This window comes from Betta splendens, chromosome 7, assembly GCF_900634795.4.
Source record: "Betta splendens chromosome 7, fBetSpl5.4, whole genome shotgun sequence".
Classification (NCBI taxonomy): Eukaryota; Metazoa; Chordata; class Actinopteri; order Anabantiformes; family Osphronemidae; genus Betta; species Betta splendens.
In genome coordinates this window covers 2,151,185-2,177,033 of record NC_040887.2, presented here as the reverse complement: position 1 = coordinate 2,177,033, position 25,849 = coordinate 2,151,185, and the positions used below count along the sequence as shown (strand labels likewise).

General features: G+C 45.2%; 2 protein-coding genes across 2 annotated transcripts in view; both read right to left on the bottom strand.

Annotated features, from left to right (window-relative positions):
* Positions 1 to 10,456, bottom strand: part of dock3 (dedicator of cytokinesis 3) — a 30,639-nt gene extending 20,183 nt beyond the window's left edge. Inside the window, 6 exon segments of the mRNA XM_029155558.3 lie at positions 447 to 595; positions 1,835 to 1,931; positions 3,210 to 3,265; positions 4,477 to 4,517; positions 4,857 to 4,940; positions 9,640 to 10,456. Coding sequence (XP_029011391.1) covers positions 447 to 595; positions 1,835 to 1,931; positions 3,210 to 3,265; positions 4,477 to 4,517; positions 4,857 to 4,940; positions 9,640 to 9,676 — 464 coding nt within the window. The 5' untranslated portion in view covers positions 9,677 to 10,456.
* Positions 10,457 to 11,889: 1,433 nt separating this feature from the next.
* On the bottom strand, positions 11,890 to 25,602 carry LOC114858393 (DDB1- and CUL4-associated factor 1-like). Its single transcript, XM_029155559.3, has 25 exons — positions 25,388 to 25,602; positions 24,458 to 24,578; positions 24,291 to 24,367; positions 24,136 to 24,209; positions 23,942 to 24,055; positions 23,128 to 23,265; positions 22,341 to 22,937; positions 21,977 to 22,078; positions 21,725 to 21,883; positions 21,094 to 21,273; positions 20,745 to 20,954; positions 20,443 to 20,612; positions 20,212 to 20,336; positions 19,645 to 19,880; positions 17,992 to 19,067; positions 17,683 to 17,881; positions 17,506 to 17,588; positions 17,019 to 17,103; positions 15,925 to 16,158; positions 15,586 to 15,679; positions 15,054 to 15,158; positions 14,136 to 14,209; positions 13,955 to 14,050; positions 13,599 to 13,866; positions 11,890 to 13,029 (listed from the first exon to the last, which is right to left on the bottom strand). The coding sequence occupies exons 2-25, from the start codon at positions 24,568 to 24,570 to the stop codon at positions 12,974 to 12,976; spliced, it is 4,665 nt and encodes a 1,554-aa protein (XP_029011392.1). The 5' UTR covers positions 24,571 to 24,578; positions 25,388 to 25,602; the 3' UTR covers positions 11,890 to 12,973.
* Positions 25,603 to 25,849: the final 247 nt, after the last annotated feature.

The window sequence follows — 25,849 nt, the reverse complement described above, 5'->3', positions numbered from 1 at the left end:
GTGCTTCAGTCAGACCCAAAGTCGAGGGACTCTCACCCATAAAAGAGTCGACGTTGTCATTAAAAGGTTAAGTACAGTAATGAAGTAAACGCAGCTTGTATCCTGCTCCACTGGCTAAGCCACACAATGACATGTACTTATCATTGGAGCATAATACACACTAATGATGACTAATCCAAGCATGCAGCCGATGTGCATCTAGTCTCTATAGATCTGTGTAATGAAAGGCACATCGCTGGCATCTTTATGTGTTATGGACGCCTGTCACGGCCCAGTTGGATGGAGCTTGAAAGTGGCGACAGTAGGAGGACGGCTTTAAAGTTGCTCCGGGGGGATTCGCTTCCACTTTAAGCTTCTTGAGATTCACTCATCTGCTAAATGACGGACGGATGACATCATGGAGGGCGCTACTGTACTCGCCGGTGGCGACCGCAGAAGTGACTCACTCGTTGCCCCAGTCGAGGCGCACGGTGATGTGCCGCTTGATCTCGCGGGTCTGGTCCTGGGCGAGGTGACCCTGGATGAGCTGCCGGCGCAGGTCGATGAGCTCGTTCATCACGTGGCGCAGCTTATGGAACAGGTCCACCTTGTGTTTCTGTTGACACAGGCCAAATAAGACTGCGTGAGGACTAACTCCCAGAATGCATTGCCTGCGAGCATCTATAAGTAGCCGTTCTTTGAATGCACAGGTTGCTATTTATTTCACACAGGAGTGCGGCCCTGAACCAGCCAGACCCGAGCTGCGACCTCCTCACTGTAATGAGTTCCATCAGCAGTTCTCAGAGCGAGGACCACGCTGTTAATTCAGGCATTTCCTTATTCTACTTAATGGTGGGACAAGCCCACATTAACGCGCAGGTCTGTTTACATAAATGCAAGGATTAAGTGCTGCCACAGAGCCCATGTAAATTTAATGAGGATAAACGCTGCGCGTCCTCAAAGGCTCATCGCTGCTGCAAAACAAAGGTTTGTGTCAGGGCTGGAGCACGTACACAGATATACTGGCACAATCGCTCCCTGAAGAAACCCCGAGAATGCTAATTAGCAGCAATAAGGTGCGATGGATCAACAGCCAGTCGGTGCGGCGTCCTGTTACTACGAGCGCAGCCGTGGCAGCGAGGCCTGTATCACACGGGGGGCGAGCACCGAAAGGAGCTCTGTTAAATCAGCGCCGCACATTAGTCGAGCTTCAGAGGACGTTACATCACCGCAGCCAAGCCTTGGGCTGCGCGCTAGCTCAGAGCATGAGCAGTCCTCAGTGAGAGGTTATGTAAAAATGTGCTGCCAGCTCGCCAATGCATCCACTCAGCTCCAAACTTAAAGCCCTGCTAACCACTTGTGCCTGCCCCCCTCCACACTTCGCAGGATTAAGGACGCTTTGGGTTTCCAGTAATCACTTCGCCACCAGTCAACGCTGAGTGAAGGTGGAGGATCTTGGGATGATTCAGGAACGACGACAGACCGGCCGAGATCAATCAGTGAGTGAATGACACAGCATGAAATCGCATACGACAGGTCTGCAGGCCATTATCTGAGTCCAACCACCGTTTCCCTTCCTACTTAGATACTATGGAAAGATGTAGGTGACAGTCAGAACGACAAGCTGGAAGCACCCAAAGGAGCTGTCAGGATGTGTGTGGGCCTTTCACCGTCCTGACGCCAGGCCTGGTTGGACCAGCTGCTGAATTAGGCCCCAAAAACAAAAAGCCTCTTCCATCAAACTCCCTGCTGAGGATGAAAATCAAACAATGCTTATTTCGCATTTGTTTTTTTTCTCCACTTTTATTGCATCGTGCCGTGTTTTGATGTGAGACAGGAGTTGAGTGCCACTGACCACATAGAGCTGCTTCCACAGGACGCCCCATTCCTGCAGGGTGGAGGTGGTCTCGGTGATAATAGGGTCCTCGAGGGGCACCACGGTCTCACACAGCCTGTGGCAACAACAGCAAGTGGTAAATACATTACAGCAACTAGCAGCTCACGCAGCTTCTTCTGACTCCTGGTAGACATTCACACTCAGGATGCAGTTGTGAGCCGTAAAATGCTTCAGTTACTTGCTAAAACTGTGTCACTGTTTTGAACTGAGGGAAACATGATGAGTCGGGGTGATTGTTGGTGGTGGGGATGCTTCTGTTACATGTGTCACCTCATTAACTCTATAAGGCAGCAAAGTGCAGCTCCTGGAGTGAGGAAGTAATGTGGCTTTTCCAGTCTGCACTTTTAATTGTTGGAGTGCAGAAAAGAGTCTCCTCCTCTGCGTTAACGCAGCTGGGGGGAGGTGAAAGAACCACAAGCCCCCCGTTCACGCTGAGCTCAGATCACAGCCTCCAGATTTACTGGCACATCCACGAGTTGAGGCCGATAAATCCGCTGCCTGTCTTTGTGTCCGTCTTTTGCCCGTCCTCTACAGCCAAGGCCGGCTATTGTGACAGTAACTGTAGAGGGCCAGTGTGTGTGTGAGAGTGTGTGTGTGTGAATGTCAGCAGCTCTCAGGTGGTCATCATCACATATCAGCGTTAGGTGCAGTCAAACAACAAAAGACCGAGCAGACAGACTTCAACCCAACAAACAGAACCCAGCTGTCTGATCTGTTTTAAATATCATAATGGTATTATTTTATGTTTGACTGAGACACGTTTGCTCCATTAAAGCCTTGTAGTTTACTAATGGATCGTAAAGAACCTTGTTGAAAACACCCTAATGTTGTACAGCAGGTGTTGAGTCACTAACAAAACCTTCCGCCGGTCAATTTGTAAAGCTTTGGTTTTTATGATTAGCGATGCACAAATTCAATATGTTTGATTTGTCGCTGTGGTGAAACCTGCGACCTTTTTAGTGGCCTGGTTATGAATAAACAATCAACATTACAATCGTCCACAACATGAATTATTTATGGCCAGAAAGCCACAGTTAAAGCTAAATTGTCAAACCCGGTTAATTGGCTTTTTCGGGACCGTGTGGGTGAGATGTGATCAACAACACGGTTAAAAACTAGCAAAACTACCTGAGAAATAAATAACAACACAATCAGTGTGTGCGAAGTCGTTATCGTTGGAACCAAACCACAGGCGACAACCTGACAACAACAAGCCTCCACCCTCACGTCGCCGCGAGTCTGTGTTAAACCTGCAATGAAGCGTCCCGTCACCATGACGACAGCGGATGCATAACGCACAACAAATGAATAAGACGGCTGATCATAAACGTACCCTCTGTTGGTCACTGTGGACTTCTTCAGGTGGACATAGCTGACTGGGAAAATACCCTGTGGACACATGGAGGAGGACGTTACCGAGGCAACAGCGTTAGTTCAGAAACGGTGACGGAGGCTTCAGAAAGGGGCCACATGCTTTCTGCTGTGTTCACGGGGGCCACGGTGGGCTGCAGTATGAAGACCGGGGAAAGGGCTGCGATGGCTGCAGAAGCGGAGGCAGCAGCTCTGTTGTGCCTTGGCTCAGCGGGGGGGGGGGGGGGGGCACGGGAGACCCAGCGGTGCCAACTGCCAGCCCCGCAGTTCATTCTCCTTATTCTAATCTGCCAGATGTGAAGAATTGGCCACAGGGAGCACAACTAATTCTCTCAGCGCCCTTCGTATGGGGGCGAATGGATGTGGGCAGCAGAGTACATAACAAAATGGAGGGGTGTTAGTAGGAACCGTAAATAGCTGATGAGAGTAGAGAAGGACAGCGTGTAGCCACTAACACCTACATTTACCAGGGCTGGACGGCGCTCGTGCTTTCTTTAAAACATTCCAGCGAAATCACATAATACTTCAGCTCCTGACATTTCACTTCAAAGCCAAGTCGACACACAAAAGGGCAGAAATTAGCTGCTGTTCTCCCCTTTCTAATAATACACCCAGTGTGTGTGTGCAGGTCTGACATCTTTGTTCTCGTTCAATGACTTTCCAGGCTGCTCTCGTACTGGTTTCCAGGAGACAACGCTGTGCGGAGCAGGTACAGTCTCCTCTGTGAGGACTCACGGAGATGTTACTCACCATTTTATTAAAACACCATGTTTGGTATAATAACTGCACCATCTGCTGGTTGAAGAGGAGGCAAAAATAGATGTTTTACAGGAAAAACAATGCAGTAGCGGCACTGCAGCGTTGCCTGTTGGACCAGCAGTAGTTGGACCTGTCTCTGTCAGACAGAACAACAGTGACTCTGTGAGAGCAACTTTGGAAGAGCAGCTCAGAATCCGTCTATTTGGGTCAATTCAAAGCACCATTCAATAGGTTAATCAGCCATTAAGGTCCTTGTTGTTTCTGGTTGACATCATATTATCACTCACCTGACAAACGTGGAAGCGATCACACAAACGTACTAGTGTCATGTCATTGTTCGTATAAATAGAAAATCTGCTCTGGGCCACAATTATTATGTCTTATGCTTCAACTGTGAGTTTTGCAATGCATTGTATCCGCCACAATAACGGAGCGCGTGCAGCAGGATGAGTGTGTGATGTTATAAATACCTTGATTGAAGGCTTCTTGGTGGAAAAGCCTCGGTACCAACCTAGTGGAGCAGAAGAGCACAGGAGAAACTCAGCTCCCCCTGAAACACAGTACGCAGCCCTGTGTCCGATGTGTGGAGGCAACGGCTTCATTAGCTTTTACACTTCATATTATGTTCAGCACGTCGCCAGCTTTCTAATAACATGGAGATTCACTCTAAACTGCTAAACTAGCGCTCACTAGCTTAGCTTCATGTCCCCTTTTGTATTAGAGCGCTCCTGCGCAAAATCATTAGAATGTGCTCATGTCGTGTTTAATTAGCTTCACTATAAAAAGAAAGTGAAATGCTTTAGAATAAAGAACCGTGTCTCCGTCTCTGTAGTGCACGTTCCTGTAGTACCTTCACTCTTCTCCAGTATTTGTACAGTTTCCCCGATCTCCAGGACCAGGGCCTGACATATTGATGACCGGAAGTTGCAGATCACTGTGGAGAGAAGAAAAACAACGATGCTGAAACTGCATTTGAGCTGAACATTTCAGCCTGGTTTCATCCCTGAAAGCTGTGACTACGCCGGCACATCGTCTCCACGCAGCGTGAGTCTGGGGTTGAATCAGGACAATTACTGCAGCTTCTTAATAAGCTAAAGCACACAGTGTCATACAGGAGCCTCTGCTTAGTGAACTGTAAACAAGCTCCCACCCTGAAGTGGGCAGTCATTTTAATAGGCAATGAATTCTTAAGCAGCCTGATTTTTGTGCAGCGTTAACTTAATTGAAGCAGCTCCCAAAATAGAGGCCGCACAAGCGGCGAAGCAGCGGGGCTAAACGCCCGCCGCTGTAGCACGAGTCCGTATTAGCATAAACAGTCCACGTCCGCGGCTTTTGCAGCATCATGCAGTCTTTGGCCGTGCATGCAGCATCTTGTGACTCAGTCCCTGATTAGGAATATGATCCCCCCTCAGGGGAAAGATGCCACAGCGAAGGCCGTCACAATGGGAGAAACCTCCGGAGGCTGTTTTCATCTGTGCAGCGCTGCAACTCAGCAACATGAGCCATGTAACATGCAAGACAAACTTGTTTAATAACGACAGGGCTCCGCTGATGACGGTAAACCTACAAATGGTGGCCCTTCAAGGAGAGTTTGGTGTGAATCATTATGCTAATGAAGCAGCCAAGGGACCCAGTGAGGGGGAGGACGCGAGGAGGGGCCCGGGCTCGGCTTCGTTTGAGGGTAACGAGTGTTCAGTTCCTGCGCTTGGGTAACTATAGCAACAGATAATCTACAAACTGGAGGGCTTTCTTCACTGTAACTGCTGCGGGGATCGGGGAATTTTAAAATGGCAAGCTTCTAGATGCTGCGCGGCACTAGAGTTCAAGTCAAGCGCATTGGGCGTATATTAGAGGAGGGAGACGGATGGACTTAAAGAGCCTCCTTGTCACCCTGTTCGCGTTGCCTGTGGCCCTTTCGCAGGCAGGGCTAAGTATTTCCTATTTGAGAGTCACATTCTTTAATGGGCTCTATTTCATTTGAATTGCAAAACCTGCACTCACACCATTTAAAAACTCCTCAGCGGAGGCCGTGTCAGGACAAGATGAGATGGGTGCGTCGCACGGCTCGGCGTCCTCCCTCACAGAGCCGCCAAGCTGTGTCAACACTCCTTCATTGTGTCTAAGAGCTGCAGCGCATTACCATATCCTCACAACACAAGCAACAAAATCCATTTTCAAACTCAACATGTTGAACGTAGGCTGTTGGAAGGACCGACGGGACAGGCAGCAGAAAGTGCTGGCAAAAGAAGAGGTTTCTACTCAGCAACAGCATATCGGCCCAGACTGTGTCTCCATTCAGTCGAATTCGCCGTCAGCGTCTTATGGTCGCTGCTGTGCAAGCGACAACTCTCCTCATGCACGATGTGATGCATGGAACTGCTACAGAAGTTCTCACTAGGACACTAAAGATTTGATTCAAGATCAGAGTAGAACCAGGAAATTCAACAGATTTGAGCAACATGACGGGTTGAACCCGTTATTGCTTATTTGAAGCATCAGGTTACTGTTAGAAATCAGATGGTGTGAGAACGAACGCGGCGCTTTTATTTCCTAAGTCAGTGATCTTTAGCAGCAGTGCTGCCATCCAGGGTGCAGAAAGAAAAGACCAACATTAACACAATGCTCTTATCGTGTGGGAACAGATTCAGGGCTTTTGTGTGATAATTGCGAGTAAATGGGACTCTGCGGCTTCTTAAAAGAGACGCGTAGCACGACAAACATTATGTCTGTGTTGAAAGGTTTGTCTTATATCAGATCAGAGCATTGTGGCAATATGAATAGTCCCTTGTCATTTTGTGCATCAGCTACCTACAATATTAGTATGAACTTCACTTCTTGCTTCCTGTTACTTTGAGCTGTTGAGCTCAAATATAGAGTAAAGAAATCAGAAACACAGAAATCCATGCAGTGAAATTGTGTCTGAACTGTGAGTTTAACAATAATATGCATGACAGCGACAGTGACCGACTGCACAGTGAGCCAACCATGAACATCACACTGGCCTTCATTGTTTAGACAGAACAGAACTCGTTTGACTGTTTGGTTTTTAGTCTCTTTTAGTTTGAGTCTCAGCTGCTGCGGGAGAAGCTGAACTCCGTAGTGAGTGAATTCCTGAACCGATCCAGTAACTCAACGCGAGCATGAAGACCGCAGTCCTGCTTTTTTGGCTTGAGTAGTTCTGTCCCAGTTAAGTTAAAAATTACACAACAGTCTATGGGCTTCGCCCATTGAGTCACGCTGCTCGGCACGACTTATAGGCACTCGCTTACTCAGACACATTACTGCACTGAAGTCTTACTAACCCGGGGATTTCTGCCACAGACAGAGGAGCCTATCTGATCCCAAATCAGTGTCAGAAAAATCCAGACATGCTACACAACCGCAGGGCTCTGAGTAGCTGTCGCATTATTATCATAAAGCCCCCGTGAACCGGCAAAGACATGTAGTTCACGTTTATTGTACTGGTGTGAATGTCCACAGAAAACCTGAGCAGGAGGCTTTGTGATTTAGTTCCTAAAGCCAAATCCAACAGGCTCACCTCAAAGAGGCTCAGAAACTTTAATTTGGAAATTACATCACAGCTTAAAATCATGACTAGCGAAAGAGCAATGTTACTTTGAGCTACATTAATCCCTGTCTCATTTGAAAATTAGCTCTATCGTTTGTAGTCATCACTACACGTTTGATCCCAGGGTTCAAATCCATTTCAGATAATACTGGCATTGTATTTGGTTCCTGAGCCGCATCCATGTGGCCACAGATGACGCCAGCTGATTCAATAAAGTCTCTCTCTCATGTGGGCAGGTACTGACTTACAGTCACAGCTCTTTCCAATAAAAGTGTAAAAAAACAACTCAGTGTTTCTGCTTATATGAGATGAGTCTGTCAATGACTCACATGTAAAAAAACCCAGCCAAATGATTTTAAAAATGCTGGATGATTGATTAGAGTCCGTGTTTTAAATCTGCTCATCTGTTAATCAATAAAAATCATTTACAATCTCCCAATCTATTGCTTTTTAATATATAATCACTATTTACTTTTAGATGTTTGAACTATTAATCGAAGAAAACCCTATAATTAGAAATTAATTGTGATTTAGCCGAGTACTGATCCAGGCCTCTGGTTCCATTCTACAAGCGATTTACAAAGAATATTACTTCCTGACTGGATACAACCACGAATAGGAAGTGATTCTAAGAAAGGCATTAATGTTTGATGAGGTGCTGAAGGTGAAGAAAGGCCAACGCTACACAAAGCTGTAGGTAACACGGGAGATAGACTATTAATGACAGTAATATAAAGCCAAGAAACTGGGGAAATATGGCAAATGGTGCGATTAATACCGCAGCGGATGCAGGAGTTCCACGGGCTCCGGGGCCGCGGTGCCTGTTAACGCAGCGCGTCTGAATACCTGATCTGAGCCAAATGAGGGAAGCGACTGGTGTAATGTGAGCTGCCTTCAGATGGTACAGCGTGTTCTGTGTAGGTACAGCAGCCCGCCTTTCAGCACCACGGACAGCGCCAGGTCACTCCGCACCGACCGCTGCGGAGGCTGCGCCGAACTGTTGCTCCATCGCACCGAACCGCGTCCTTTTCTCTGCTTTCCACTCGCAGCAGCCTCAAACGGGCCCGTCCGCGCTGGCGTTACAGGTGCAGCGAGTCCGTGACGGATGGGCGAACGATTAAATGCGGACACGATCGCTACGGCGGAACGCCGCGAGGCTCCCGTCCTGCAGTATTTATGAAACGATCGTGGCGAATGTAAGGCCTCCAGGCAAGGTGCATGTGTGGGCGTGTGTATGTGGGGAGAGGATCATGTGCAAGACAGCACGAGAAGCCCTGCAAGCAGCTGTGGAGCATCTGGACATGACTCATTCCCATGATGAAAACCCTCCACGGTGGACTAGAATCATACGCTGCTGACACGTTTGCAGCAGCCGGGTGTTAGTGGGCAGTTTAAACCGCGTTTTCACCTTTGATTCTTTGTTATTTTTGTATGAGCCTTCATGACAAATGAAGCACAGTGGGACGATCGCTCAGAGGTCAAAGTGCACACACGCCCAGCGCGTCCGACGGCGCAGTTCCTAGGATTGCAGCAGCGGCGGCGGCGGTTGTTCGTCTACAGGTAGACTCGAGTTCCACTACGGTCTACACCTGTTGGAGGGACGCAGTCACGATGCCCCCTCGTGGTTCCGGCACGAATCGCGTTTTTTTCACCCTTCTCCCTTCCAGATATGTTTATGTAAAGAAAAGGCTGAAATGCAACTGACGCATTTTTCTAAAAACCCCAGCGCTCAAAGCTGCAGCCCCGGTTTAAAGCACTGCCCGCGGTTGTGTACAGACGGAGATCGCATCTTTAAGGTGCTGTGTTGTAGGATGTATCATCCCACGCAATTTCCCGTTCTATGCAGTCACTGGCTCGGTGCATCATCCATTGTAAGTGTGTTTTTTTCACCGGCTCTGGTGGGAATAATAGGGAACATTGGGTGGACGGCTAATGGGGATGTCGATGAACCAAACTGGGTGTTCCTCCCGTAAAAAGCGCGACCACAACGCGTTATGTTGAAAGTGAAACGTAGAAGACGAGACCAAACGCTGCACATTAACACAAATTGGTGCAATTAACTCACCAACTCCGATTTTCTCCTCCTCTGTAGGTATCCACATATTGGCTTATTTCCCCTCCGGTAGACAGAGCCACATTATGTCGATGCGCTGAGACGACGCCGCTGAAAGAACGGCTGGAGGCTGGATGGTCCCGCTGCTCGCGCTCAGGACTACATGTCTCGACCGGAATCGGTGTCCTGACGTTGGCGTGTGTGCAAAGGGGGAGGAAGGGCCATCGAAGCCTGTATCTGCGCTCTATTATGTCCCAGCGTGTGTCTCCAGTCTGATGCAGTCTCCGTGTCCACCTAGCGCACGCACAGGCGCGCACGCAGGCGCGCACGCTCGCACGCACGCGCGCTCCCGGTGAGCGGCTTCTGGTCGCCACAAAAGGTGTTGTTGCAGCCGCACTTCGAGCCCAACGGAGAGATTTCTGTTCCTCGAAGCTTATTTCTTTACCGTCTTTGTTTCCGCGTCGTCCCCTCCCTCCCCCCGTCGCGCGCAGCTCCAGCTGATCCACGCGACGCTGAATGGGCCGGAACGCCACTCACCAGTCCGAACCACTGAGCTGGCGCAAGGAAATGCCGAGGAAACTGCGATATACCATAAGCTGCGCCATCTTCACCACCGTCACATGACTCGTTTTGTCAACACTGATGTGTCAAGCGTTCGCCGTCGCCGCCTCCCTCTCATGGCAGTCGGAGTCGTCTCACGCACACAAACTGCGCTTCCTCCAGCTTCTGGATGAACGTGTCGCTCTCCCGGGGCCGCTGGCCACAAAGTAGCCCACGGTGTCACGGATCAGGCCGGACATGTGGGGAAGCACCTCCTGGTGGAGTCATTTCAAAGGAGCAGAGCCGCTGCCGCCAATGCTTTGTCATAGTGCAGTCATGCTCCCACACAGATGGGACGTAATTAATTCCCGACGGCCAATTTCCCCTTTAAATGTTAGTGAACTGTGGGTCTTTCTATTAGGCTTCCGTCACATAAAGCACTGTTTGATTTATAGAAGCCATTGGCGTAAAGAAAACGAGGTGTCCTCAGATTGTGGGTTTCACTGAGGATCTGTAGCCATTTTATTTGAACTGGATATTATTTGTTGCCACATCTGCTGCAGCTTCGCCAGGTTTTGCTCAATGTGTTGAGGTCAAACACCCGAATTAAGTGTGTTTTATTGAAGGATACTTTCCAACAAGTTCCCTTTAGATCCTGTTTTAAGTCTCCACCCGACTGGAGACAAACCTGTGCAAAAAAGTTGATACGAAATAAATATCTTCATTTTTAAGTAAACTGATGAGCTGGTGTGTGAACCAAACAATGCTGTGTCCAGACAAGTTCAGTTATTTCAGGCTCATCCTATAGACAAGACAATCATGTCCACAGAAACAGAGCGATCTGGTGAATATTGAGCGTCCAGCGTGTTTGTAGTGTGGGAGGGAGGGCAGGATTCGGCAGGGTAATTTCTCTCCATCATTGCGACGCTGTGACTGACTCCCATCTGTCTATTACTTCAAGTGGAACACTGTGGGCGGTGTTCCAATCACACACATAAAGCCGGAGGAGTGTGGGGCGTTTAAAAAGATAAACATGCAACTCGGCTATTAAACATTTAGAATAAAACCTAACAAAATGCAAACCTCCATCTCATTAAAAAAAATGTGTGCCACATAGTTTTACTAATAATATTTTCATTTTTAGGAGCTGCAGCTACATTTAAGTCAGACTTAGCAGAACTGCAGACAGAGGCTCCCTAATAGACGGGGAGTCGTTATCGCTTTTAACACTGCAAAAGCCAAGAGACAATGAAAAGCAGCTGAGGATGTAATGAGTCGAGTGTGCAACCATCTCATCCATCAACTGCCTTCACACAAACAAAACGTCTTAGAATCTAACTATTCATGCACTAAATGTTCCTTCCACAAATATTCAGTCTGTTCACATGGAGACACTCGTCTGTGAACATGCACATCCTCAATTTAGGGGCTTATTTGATTCATGTGGTTCTGGCAACTCTTGAACGTCTTCTGTTCTAAACTGTGGGGGAGGGCGCAGGGAAACGCAGCCGTACATGTACATCAGTGCATGCGCAGTTCAGCATCCACCTGATCTGAGCACGTCTCGTTTTACAGCCATGAGGATGTGAGAAATTATATGCATCACATTAAAAGCACTCAACTCAGGGCCACAGAAAATTCAACTGGGTAAATGTTATAAGCAATTCAAGCTCTCTTAAATGATGAGGGTGTGATTTGATAAAAATAATAAAAGCACACAAATTTAGATTTGTATCTTCATTTGTAGTAAAAATACTTAGATACATACAAGCTGTACATAAGTTGTGTCAAAATACTCAACATAACAAGTCTCATTGTAAAGAAAGCTGATAAAATGAGTGGATACAAGGCAAAACATGAAAAACAGAATCATGAAATGTTTGCACTGCTTTCAAAGTGTGCAAGCGGAAGGTTTTCAGCTTCGAGACTTTGCCTCCTATTTAATCGAACACGTTTCAAATTAAGTTATTTCATCTTTCAAAATTGAGCAACATGTTTTTTTTCAACCAATAGGTTTAAATTTCCAATGTTATCAGTCATGAACCAAAACCACTGCAATAAATCATCTTAGATTGAAGTTTTGCTGAACCTGCTTGAGCGACGTCAAAGTCACTGAGAAACTTCCACTAAACTGTGACCTGCTGCCTCTGTGGTTCGTTACAGTGTGTACACTAGCTGTGGTTTCTTCAGTGTCTCAAAAGCACCAAACCGACTGAAGGCGACTATTTACACTAGAAATCAGGAGGCGGCGCTGGCACTGCTGGGCATTTTTGGTTGACCGTTGCTGATGGAAACAAAAGCTGACGGTGGGTTTGGCAACAGGTCTGTGCGTTTCATTAGCTGCCCGATGACTCCAGGTGGGAACGAATCGTACCGTTTACCACAGCACTCCTACAGAGGCTGCTCCTTTCCAGGCCCGAACAGAGCCAGTGAATCCAGATCCAATGACAAGGCTCAAGTTCAAAGCCCTTAATGTGGTAAAATATAAAACCTTTATTCATTGCATTGACACACTGACTGCTCATCAACCAGCCCACTTCTTTATAAAACTATATCATATACAATCAATTTTGCCGACCAGTCGATGTGTGCTCTTGTCTGTCTCTGTCAGATTGTTCTTTTTTTGGATCGGTCACCGACGGGACCAAAGTGTGCAGAGACCCACTGTGTTAAAAAGGCAGTGCTCCAAGTTATCTCCCACCTCATCTGACCTCTACTCTTCCTGCCTCCTGCTCGGCAGCTCAAATGTCTGTGAGGCAGAGGTCTTGACACGTCCAGTGACTTGGTTCTAGATGCTGATGTCTCCTCACTCATTCAGGGATAAAATGATGTCATCCTCAAGGTCAGAGATGTCAGAGCTGTCTGTTTGTGCGACAGACAAGCACAGAATTAGGGATGCAGAGAATGCAGAGCCATGAAGTAAAACTGGCAAAACAGCAAAAAACCCTCCCGGCATCATTTTATTTTTTTTCTTCTGAAATTCCTCCTCAGTCATTCAATCCTACTCTCGATGTCTGAAATACACCCAGACAGCAGTTTTTAAGTTCCAATAGAAAAGACAACATTTCCCTGTAGCTCCAGACAAAATCCTGAGCAACAGTTAGACTGTGTCTGAGACCCCATCGTCAAATACGCGAGTAATTTAAACTAAGATGCAGTTATGTCAATTATCAATGTTCCTTAATTTTATCCTATACATTATAATATTCACGTAAAATCTGTAAATTATTCAAGTATAATTTCAGAGGTTCTTTCTAGAAAACAGACTTTATGATTGGATTAGTCTAAAAACCTTCAGCTGTTGTTATTTTTGTAGTTTCGCAGCCTTGATGGGCTAAAACATCCAGACAGGTGTCATTAACAGTCAAATTAAGCTAGTTTGATTATCCCCACACATATACATTTATTTATCACATTCAAGAGCTACGAACCATTGTCGCCATCCAGATCAGCATCATCAGAATCATCCTCGTCGTTGTCATCTTCATCATCATCATCTGCAACGTCAACATCCTCTTCCAGAAGGTGCGCAACCTCCTCATCAGAGGGAGAGAACTCATCATTCCCATCCTCCTCCTCTTCATCATCCTCATCCTCGCCACCATTTTCGTTGTCTAGCTCAGCGATGAGAGGATCCGTATCGACATCATCATCAGAGTCCTCGTCGTCATCGTCATCTTCATCCTGATCGTCATCCTCCTGGAGAGCATACGATATTTGTGACAAATTTCTATTTTTGGCTGATAGATTTAAATAGTTACTGCTTTGCAAAGATAAAAGATCAAACCTGATCCTCTTCATCCTCCTCCTCTTCCTCTGCAAGTCTCTGCCGACCAACTTCATACAGCCTACACACTGTGTCAGTGTTGACAGAGTCTTGGTTCTGTGGTGCAGACACAGTAGGTAAAGAAAATGTTAACATTAATAGTTACAGACACTGACATTAATACAAACTAACAATAATTTACCTCAATTACAGCCAGGTAGCAGTCTTTTGTATCTGTGCACAGGTCAAATATATTCCTCTTGACATCAATAGTAGCTGAGAAGGGAATAAAAAGCATTTAAAAAGTCATTCATTGTTACTACAAGTAAACAGATATTTATAGTAGTTGACAACAATGTAGAAGGAGCCACATGTCGAATGCAGTTTGCACAGAGTTAAGAGCAGGAGAGCTACCGAGCATTCCTTGTCTTTTGGAGGTTAATTCATGTACATAAGAGTTCGCAGATGGCTCAGTTGATTTAGGGTCGAGGTGTGAGTAAGAGGAAGGAAGTAAACAAAATAAGTAGTAAAAGACACTATCAGATATTACAGTGGGCTCGTCTGCCAAAATCAATAGCACATTCTGTGCACATGAAAATCTGGAAATGTAAATAAGCCGGAAGATGGAGCAGAACACAACTTGTGAACAAATAGAAAAAAATTTGCATGGTGAAGACTGCAAAACAACTGATGGAGAGTGTCCAGTATGTAGGCGAACATGTCTCCTCATCAAAGAAGAAATAACGCCTGAAAAACTCAAGGGATTCACTACAAACCCCTGATGAAACACACAATAAGGGTAGAGCGTTGGAACAATGTCCCATGTACCGTGGAAACGAACCAGCCTCTATCAACAAGATGCAAATTGTGGCACAGCTAATCATGACACGGTGCATCACTCCATCAGTCAAACACCGTGCTGTTTCTTTTATGGCTTGGACATGTGTGGCTGCCCTGCAAGGTTTTAGCAATTTCACTGCTCACTAGCGAACCAGGGTAAAGCAGAGGTACGGAGGAGCTCTGTGTTAGTTCAGATTCAGCTGAATTTACCAGTAAAGCAAAATGACATCTCAGTATGACAGAAGATTAATGAAAGCGAGTCGAGGGGAGGAAGCCTCACCGATAGGTTTGTAGTCTGTAGCGTTGAAAGTCCTGAAAGAGGAACCGAAGGGACTTTTCATCTGCATCTCCATGATTTCGTCTTCATCGTCAGCCTGCAGCATTGCTGCAAGAATAAAGAGGCAGGGAAAGAAAGAAAATAAAAGGCACGCACAGTGGGCTGCACAGCCATGCTTCTGGCTGCAGAGAGGTTTCAATGGCGCCGTATGAGCAGAGCTGTTACGGCGCAGCCATGGCTCTTCCTGTGAGGTGGCATGAACCAGCTGGCTCTCTAAGTTGCCAGTCCAACTGATTCTTCTGTCCATATGGCTTTGACTGACTGTGGCATCAAACACACACTGGCACGCGCACACACACACACACACACCTACAGGGTCTGTTCACACCACTCTCCAAATACACACATGCTCACTTTACTCATAATTAACAGCCTTCCACTAAAACACACCTTTCACACACTCGCACTGACTGTGGAGCGAGTTGTAGGCTCGATGCCAAATGCTCCACATCTCCCATTCTACAGGGGTATTTACCTCCGTAGATGACGGTGCCGCTGTTGTTAAAGACTATTCTACACTGGTCCAGAGCAGGAACTGTGTGAAGAAGATGGAACGTTCGCAGATCCCACTGACACTCCAGCTAAAGACCACAAGCTTTTTAAATACTGGTATAAACAACGACTGCTTGTTCAAAGACGATTACAACCTCAAACAATGAAATTGTTATATTTTATATAATAAAAAATAAATAAACAAAAATATTATATTTTTGTGTTGTTGTTTTTTCAAACAAGTACATCTTAATTAGTCCTCGATTAGCACACTAACACATGTATTCCCCAATGCACTGAAGCACTCAGGTCTCAAGGATACAATCTCTGTGTTTATGATGACTTCCAGGCCGTTGGGATGAAACACGCCACTGATGTTCATGTTGAACTTGTCAAACTTGTGGATGGCCTGAGCCGTACGCACGTCCCACAGCACGCCGTCGTTCAGCACCAGGTCGTCAGTGGGGTTGAAGGTGGCACAGTTCCTCTTGTAGTTGTTGGCCAGATCTGGGTTGTTCAGCGTCAGCGTGACCTGCCCTGTCTGGATGTCATAGATCTACAAAGGAGAAGCGCTAAACGTTAACACTCCTCTTACTTTCTTCTTTTCCTGCAGTGTTTCCCTCACTATTATATTAAAGGGCGTCCCTCCATTAGCACCCCCCATCCCCCTTGAAGATGAAGCTAATTTGATTTTCATAGAATACCGACAGAAGTAATTCGGAAAAAGTATTTTATTTTATTAAACTAAGTAGCCTTATGTTATTTATACGATGCCATATAATTAGTGTCTCCACGTTTGGGCGTTTACGATTTTCCTCTGTATCGCGAACGGCGGAGTTCCACCCCGATACACACCCACGAGGCTGCAAAGAAGAATATGTCGCATGAGGCTAAAAGACAGGCAAAAACATAGGCGTTTGAAGAAGAGAACACTTTTTCTGCTGCGAGTAGCAGCCGGTGTAGTTTTCCTACTCTGAGTTAAAGTAGAAAAGAGCCCACGTGCTGCATGTCCTGCCCCTGACAAGCAGCAAAACTCCAGCCACCGCCCAATGTTTTGACCCAGTCAGAGGGCAATCGTTAACCTTTTTTTGCTAACCTTTTCTTTTTTTAGATTTTTAAAATCTAAAGCCGTGGTGCTGTGGTTAGACCTGTCACCCAGGTCAGAGAGGGGTCAGGAAGGGCATTCGACGTAAAAACTTGCCAAATCTACAATGCAAATCATTCGCTGTGGCAACCGCTGACAGGATAAAGCCAAAAGGAGTTACCTGGTTTGTTCAGATGTTAAAATATATTGGTATAGTGTAATTAAAAAAAACAAACACTATGATTCCACACACGCTCCCTCCCAAAGCCATGATCCTAGGGGAAACACTGTCCTGTATATCTCATCTTACTCATATTATATATATTACATACTCGTGCGACATGTTCCTTAGTCCCAATGACACGATCTTGTGACAGTTTACTGAACTCCACGTAATGATCACCCAGAAAGGAATGCCTGAAACGAAAAGATCAACATTTCACATTTAAATATAAAAAGGGGAGTTTATCTGCATTCCTCATTTTGCTTTGGTTAAACTGTGCAAATCAATTAAGCCAAGTGCTTCCATGAACTAAAAACTGCAGCCTTCGGGCTGTTAGTGTGCATAATTAAACAACATGTCTCTTTTCCCTGCTCCTTGTCTTGACAGCATAAAGATGGTGTACCACTGACTAGACCAAGCTGTACAGTACAAGAGGAAGGCGTAATCACCAACTGAACTAATTGCATTTGTAGTCAGGCAGAAGTCAATGAATTTATGTACATTCTGGCTATTTGGTTTTGACATCTGAGATTTTAAAATATATGCATTTTGATGCAGCTGGTAAAAAAAGTTACTCCTTTGCAAAAGCGACTTACTTCATGATAAATACTGATTTCATACCCCACAGTCCAGACAAAGGATAACTCCAAGAGGCTGATGTAAGGAGCAGAGAGCCATCCTGAAAATACAAAGCATCATGGTTAAGGAATGAAGAAAAAAAAAAAACAGCAGTTTAATGCCTACATAAGTTGTCATATTTGTGTAGTTCTGACCCTTGAGGGTTCGAGGTGAGTGATGGCTGAGTTGTGACAGTTGTAGCTGGCTTCCTCCTGGCCTGTAAACACGTTGTAGAGTTTGAGCTGCCCTGTGCACGTTCCAAGCATCAGGAACCGCTCGCGAGCTGAGAAGGCACAACACATGAATCCACTCTCGTCCTCGTCTGCCTCCCTGAACACAGAGATGGGACGGAACCTGGGAAACACAGTATACAGACGCATATTTGTGAAGGAAGGTCATGTATAATCATAACTAGCGCTTAAAGAAAATGGGATTCTAACGAGAGAGAGAGAGAGAGAAGCCACCTGCTAAAGATGAGATGTCTATCAAAGCAACCTCCGTCTACTCCTCCATATTTAGGATAGATAACTCTCCGCGTGTGGCGGGATGTAAAGTTGATGGGTGCTTGTCGTCTCTGTTTGGGCTCAGGGCACTGATGTGGAGTGAAGAGAGAGAAGGGAGGGCATGTTGTGACAGGGTTCTTACAGCGTGCGTGCTGTTCCCTCAGATACTCTGTGATAATGCTGTCTAAGGCAGGGGGAGAGGGCAGGTGCCTGTCAAACTGCTTCTTCATGGCTGGGGTTTGGCTGAAGGCGCCGTGGTCAGACTTCTGCCTCAGCACCCGGGGTTTTTTGCAGCTCACTGTTCCACACCCCGTTTGCCGTTCACGGGAGAAAACAATCCGTCCAATCAGCGGCGAGCCGTTGTTACAGTGGTGGACAGATGTCGACGGGAAGGCGGCGGGACAAGAGCCAGGAGGTTGAGATATAGAGGGACGAGTTTGTGAATGACTAGATCCTGGTGTGGACGAGTGAGAGGGATGGTTTGTGAGTCTTGACACAACACCATTGGCCAGCCGTGGTGTACGGGGGAGAGTAGCAACAGGAGAGGCAGCTGGAGGAGGAGCAACAGGAGGAAAAGCAGAAGCTGAGTGTGAAGAATGAGACAGACAGGCCATCGGGAGCTCTGCCTCCTTGGTGAGCGTAGTGGCCGTGTCATGAAGGCCTTTGGCCATGAGGTGGTTCCTAATAAGCAACAGCAGCTCTTTCTCCGGGAAGGTGATCCTGGACTGAGCGACCACACTGGCTCTCTGGAGCCACGCGAGAGACACGTCGGTGCCGATCAGCAGAGGTTTTCCAGAAATCCTTTCTATTAACTCAGCTGCAAACTTGGAGAACTTGACGTGCTCGCTGCGTTTGTCCTGGAGGACGGGCTCCTTCATGAGTTGCTGGATGTGTCCACTGCTGAACAAAGGCAACTTGCTAATGATCTGACGAACGGAGCTGGAGCGAGACAGACCCACCAGGGCCTTACAGGCCAGCGCTCGGATCTGATCCGCATCCGTGATAGGCATCTTCACTGTCAGGAGAGACAACAGCACCTACAGGACACACAGGGTGGACGTTAAGAGCGATGGCTGACAAATCTAAAGTGAATGTTCTGATTAGATAGATGAGATTAGACTGTTAACAGGATGGAACAAATCTGTCAAAATAAACCAATATTCCTAGTTATCTTTCATTTCATTGTTGAGATTCGTTTGACTGTTTGTCCATTCTTCTGATGGTCAGGCCTCTGAAGTTAATTTGCTTTGCAGCAGGTTAGCCCTGCAGCACAGGTTACCATGGTGATTTAGCCTTGTGAAAATGGACCCTGCTTTGTGGTGCAGGACTTAAGCCAAAAGATAACTAACTAACTATCTGGCTGTAGGTTGGTGAGTTGGTTTGTTCCTTAATACCAATTTCACTGTCTGACTTACAGAGTTATAGATTTCTTGTTCTTCCAATATGGAACATGTATATGTATGTGTGTGTGTGTGTGTGTGTGTGTGTGTGTGTGTGTGTGTGTGTGTGTGTGTGTGTGTGTGTGTGTGTGTGTGTGTGTTTATATATATATATATAAATATATTGCTATAGTGGCAACACTTCATACGCTGTCATACGGAATCAAGCAGCTACCTTGATGCCATTGTTGGACTGCACCACATTCCACATCTTGGAGAGCACACTTTCATTAGCTTTGGTCTGCTGGGGCAGCCGGCGGCGGGGGGTGCCTGCAATGAACTTGCCAATGCTGGACATGCGCTTGTCTGGAGCACAGACACAGTTGATGACAACCTGCAGAGCCGACTTCTGAATCTCTGCATCATTTACAAACACCTCTCCCTCTGCTACTGCCAAGACAATACTCATTCCTGCGAGACAAAGCCAACAATTAGATGAAACACACCATGTACCAGTTGAGCTGGACTCAGATTTTACAAAAAAGACTAAAAGAATGAAGAAATGCAGCATAACATTGTGTGGAAGGGAATGACTTTCAGTATTATCTCTACATATATTTGCAAAATGGAGTCACATAATCACTTTAAGTCTCCATCTTGCAAAACATCTAATAGTATGAATACATTAGTGACTATTCTCTGTGTTTAAATATTTTCTTAACACTTTTTTTGCATAAAATTAGGAAATACTTCAGTTTGATTATTTTTAACTTTGTGATTGAGGAATGTTTGCTGCTCTTACCAACAGTAGAAACAGTCGATCCTCCCTCATCAAGCACAGCGACAGCCTCAGACAACAACAGCTGAGTCTTTGGAACAACTGTGAGGATGCTCAGGATGTCAAGGGCATAACGCACAGTATCACTCCTGCATGGGATGAACGAATCATTACATCACAATAGTACTAATAACTCCATGTCTGCTAAAAGATGTAAAAAGGTGAAGAAGAAAACAAAATTGTTCTTGTGAATACCTGCCATAGTAGGTCCTCCAGTCGCAGGCAGTTGAAATAAGTTGCAGGAGGAGCTGGACACAAGACAGCTTGTGAAAGACCTCTGCTGGTTCCCAGTACAGCCGGAGTGGACCGTACTCTATCAGGAACTCCATCATTTCCACCACCTGCTCACGGCTATAGCTGACTGCCTGTGGAACGAAACGAGAACTATGGTTACATCTGTGAAATGTTTTTTTTCGATCATAATTGCCAGTACATAGGCTTACTTCAAAAACCAAGTGTTCTGTAACAGTAATCAAAGATCTCTCCTCTCTGTTTACCTTGTAATACGGCTGGGAGTGAATCGGGGCACCACCCTCTGTGCGCTGCAGGGATTGTTTCACCTGCTCCACCTTGATGGCCAGATGGGCCTCAAAGTACCTGCGCAGAGCCATGCAGGTGTGCTTGGTCGTCTGCCTACTGGAGAAGATCTCATCATCACTCAGCAGCGCTCCCTGGTCTTCAGGGTTCAGGATCTCCAGCGTACTGATCTGACAGACATTTTCAGCATGCGTTCCATTTTCAGTACAGTGACTGCTGTTTTTATCAGTTCTTTTAGAAGTATTTTCATATACATGATTAAGTTGACATTCTGAGGATCATATGTAGTGGGCTGTTGCTTTGTCCTACCAGATTGACGAGGCGTCGGAGCCCATCCTGCCTGTCAAACAGCTCCAGCACAGCACGGAAAGAAAAAGAGATAGAGAAGAACATGGTGGCGTGGCAGCAGCCGGATGCATGGGAGCATTCCAGCAGCCACAGCGTGTAACCAACCACATCAGACAGGATGGAGTGTGGCAGCATGCACACCTTGAGAGGAGAGGACACGGCAAGGAGTCAAAGACAGCAACTGCTTCTACAACACGATGATATCATCTTCAGCTACGTAGATAAAAGATGATTTGTGAATAAACTGTATGATGGAAATAAGAAGACAGTTTTGCATTGTGTCATTATTGATTTGACAAAAATGTGGGCAATTCTAAGCATGCTTCCTGCTTCCATAGGAGTGAAGCTGGTAATATAATTATTGATTATTGATTAATTAAGCACCAGCACGTGTAGACGTGTCATTAATCTTGGGGGTCCTTAGGTTGCCTTTTTGATGTTTTGTTAAATGAAAGATGACAGTTAAAAAGGTTAATGTTGTTGTATATGTTTGACACTGTTTACCTGATACCAAGACCCAATGCAATCAAATGACACCGACTAAAAACACTAAATTAAAAGAGGATTTTTGTGCTGTGTATCTGTTTCGTACCCTCTCCATGGCATCCTGGTTATAGGCAAGGTAGTAGAGGCACAGAGACACTCCGGTAGCAGCCATTGATGGCCTGGGAATTTCCAGCAACTTCTCAACTCCTCCATGAGCTACAAACTCTGCAGCAAACTTCTTATGCAGCAACAAAGATGCAAGATACTGTCCAGACAGAGAAAAGCACAGCTTTAAGCCCAACAGATTTTGACCTTGTGTTTTGGCATCATGTTGTGTCAATCGCCACAGAAGGTTTACCTTTAGAGCCTCAAATGTAAGTTGCACATCATTGGTTTGCTTTAAATCCATGTAATGCATGAGAAGCTCACGAGCTCCCATTTGCATGAACACTGCCAGCAACTGAAGGTAGAAAAAGAAAAAATGTCCATTAGATCCACAAATCTACTGTTGTGCTTGGTTATGAATCCTTCAAATGGCTCTTTGCCAGAACCTGCAGTACAGCATCCAAAACAAAGCCTGGCCGTTACCATGGTTTCCTATATAAGCAAGTCACCTGGCTAAAACAGGATTTTATACTGTCACAGGATCAAAATTAATTATTACTGACATCTGCTGGCAAGACCATGACAAGACAAGTGAAACACGATAGCAATGAACTAACCTCCTGATATTCTCCCAAAGGAGTGAGATACTGCAGCATGAGCCTCTGTTCGATCTCTGGGGTCAGAGGGTACAGGTGATAGTTGTTGCCAATCACCCAGGGGCTCATCTCAGACCAGCTGCTGTTGGAGAGCTCGTTAAAGTTCCTCTCTGGTTCTGGTAAAGTGAAATTTAGCTTCTGTTTTGGGGTTCTTCCACTTTCCCTCTCTGCCTTCCTTCTTAGATAACTGCTACCATCAGACATGCCTTGGTGCATCAGTGAACCCGGGGCAGACATGGGCTTCATCATAGTTTTAACAGCAGAGCTGGCACGACTACTCGTCTTGTGAGGGGAAGTGAGACGGAAGGAAAGCTCGTTTTCAGGCTCAATGGTTGAAAAAGGAACTTCACCGCCCTCTTCTTGCCCCGTCTTCTCCTTCTCAGCTCCATTTCTGTCTGTTGTGAAGGACTTCTCTTCAAAGCCTCCATCAACAGTCTCTTCATCCAAAGGCAGCAGAGGTTCACTGAGAGTCTTCCTGGGGCTGGGCCGTTTGATATCTCGTTTGTTCTCTGCATCCTTATCTTGAAGCTCACGCAACCGATGCAACATCAAAGGCACCTGTCAAAGTAAAGCAGGAAGGTAAAAGAAACAGGTTGATGGACAGTCGCGACTTCGCACCACCCACTGATTTTTAGCAAATTAGTCTGGGGCTTAATGTACAAAGTACAAGATTTAATTCACAATCTTGTACTTAGACTTAATTTATTATAATAACATTTATGTAAAGACTGCACGATGCCCTACTGACCAAAACAGAGTTCTCCTCCCTGTAGTTAGCTGCGATGTCCTGGTTCTCCATAGCTCCTGCCAACAAGCCTGTAGCATAGATTCTGAGGGGCTGCTCAGCCTCTTGTGCCCACTTGAAGAGCCTTTCCACTATGCCTTCCTAAAAGAGTCACATAAACACATTACTAGTAAGAAAAATGTTAATGAAATGCAAGATTTCCACAGCAACATAAAGGTCTGTGAGATTATTTTGTTTCTGTTAAACATTGAAAATACATAGTACATTAAAAGATTCAAGAGTCAATGAGCATAAGTCAAACGGTAGTTAAAGTGTAACCAACCAGCAAGCTGGACTGTGACTCCACAAACATTAAATCTTTCTGTTTGTACCTATTTGTGTGGTGTCAACATCATGAAATTGATGGCTGACTCCTGAGTTTTCTTACGGCTTATCACATATACAGCACCCTTAAATACAGCATGGGCATGCAACAATGGTGCCTTGTTCTTGCACAATTTATCACTGCTGTATGTACAAGTATTTGTAGAATAAGTATACAGTATACAAGTAGTACTGTAGTTTTCCTATTGCAGTCATTACTGTTTACTTTTTTTCATTATCCTGTAAATTGTCATGCTGCTGCTGAAAACACAAGAATTTCCCCTTTGTGGGATTAATAAAGTCCCTATATAGTCCCTAATAAAGTATCTAATCTAATCTACTACTAATATTACTACTACTACTAAAGGCTACATTAATTGCTTTCAAAATTTAAATATTGTTTATTTTACATTTGATATTTTATTTAGCTTATTTGAAGTCAGAAATAAAATACCTTTTCCTGAAAGACGACAGCTGTCTCCAATCCAGGCATGATGTTCTGAAGCAGGCGACAAGCTGCTGCATTGAGGGAAAATTCTCGACTGGTCATCACATAGCTGTTTACCAACTACAGAGAAAAGCGACAAAACATATGATTATGATGTTATTTGTACAAAAACGAGTCTAATGTCATTGATCCATACATACTGCGCTCATGAAGTCATCATTTTTGAACAGTATCTTGAGCAGATGTCCTAGGACACATTCTGGATCTGCTCTCCCTAGCGGCCAAAAGTAAAATGTCAAAAACATTGTTTATGTTGCCCTGTGATATTGCCCTTAGACGTTGACTTTTTTAATACCAGGATGCCGATCATCAAAAGGGTCTGGGTCTGCTTTGTGGTACTCCTCTGTCTCCTTCTCAACAAGTTCAGAAATTCTAAAATATAAAGTACATGACCACATTAACACATCTTTACAGTTCCCTTATTAACTCATCCTAAAAATCAACACAAGATGTTCCAATTACTTGGTGAGTATGTTAACCAGTTCCTGTGTGCTGCCTTGTTGATCCTTCTCCCACTGTTCCAGTAAATTAGTCAGCTCTGCCTTGGAGTCCACACTGGCAGATGCAGACGCCATAGCATTGACTGTCAGAAATGAAAATACAAATATATGTCATTCTCCTAGTCCATTCTTTGAGTTAATGTAAATTATTTAACTTCTAATGAACCAAAAAATTACATTAAGTTTGTGTTTAAATTTTTCAAGAAGTGAATTAATGAGTATATGAGAGTGAAATAAAAGTGAATAAAAGTAAGTATGTAACCGACTGGTTAACACTTGCACAGCTACACATTGCTCCAAACAGCAATAATAAAGCTTCTGTGTCATGACTTAATGAACAGTAAACATAAAGCACCACCTGACTTTCCCTCATCTGACTGACACAGATCACGGGTTTTGTTTGGCTCAAGAAAACGAGGAGATGCAGATTCGCTGCATCTCTTGATAAACACCACCCTGCTGAGTGTGCAGGTGCAGCAGCCCTCAAGGGACTGCAACTGTCAAAAACTAAGGACTACCAATTCTTCTGTTAGCATAACCCTTAGCAAACTGTGTCATTTGATCTGAGAGCTTAATCTCAGCCGGAACATTTAAATGTGCCACTAATTCACTTATAGCTCAACGAAACGTGCCACTCAGCAGCAAACTCAAACCCTGGTGCGATGTTTGGCTAGCTATGCTGGCTAAAAACGGAGCTAATGTTCCTAGCTCACTAGCGACACCCTTAAAGGACCCGCTTTCGCGTCTGTACTATAGTTGACGTGGAGTTACTTAACGTATCAGGTTAATACATATTCAAACTAACGAAACATTGCACGACAGGAAATATACCCCTGAGGTACTGGCGACACTAAAGGTAAACCTAGCTACGTAGCTAGCATGCTAACTTTACCTCGTTGATGTGCTTAGCTCCTCTTCGGGCTTAACTAATCTAAGAACAGTATCCCCGGTATCAGCCGAAACAAGGCTGCGTGCAGGAGCCTATCTGCGTATCGATTATCGCTTCACAGCCTAAGCTTAATTTGCTTTATTGCATCTTTGTGTTCACGGTTTATTATCATTATGGCAAACACGTTCTTCACGTCATTTCAAATGCGACCGTCCACTTTTAATGACGTAGCGTACAAAAGCAAAACATTATGAAATGTCTTTTTTTAAATATATCTTTCTTCAATAACACTACAGATTATTTACCTTGTTTTTCTTTAACTCATCTATTTTGTTTTAATATTTTTGAAGTTGGTTTTATTTTTAACGTTGGGTGCGTGCACGTCCCCTTTTCGTCACGTTGATTGCAGCTACATGTGTCGTAAAACTCGTCAGTACAAGTCGAAAAATATATTTAATATATTAT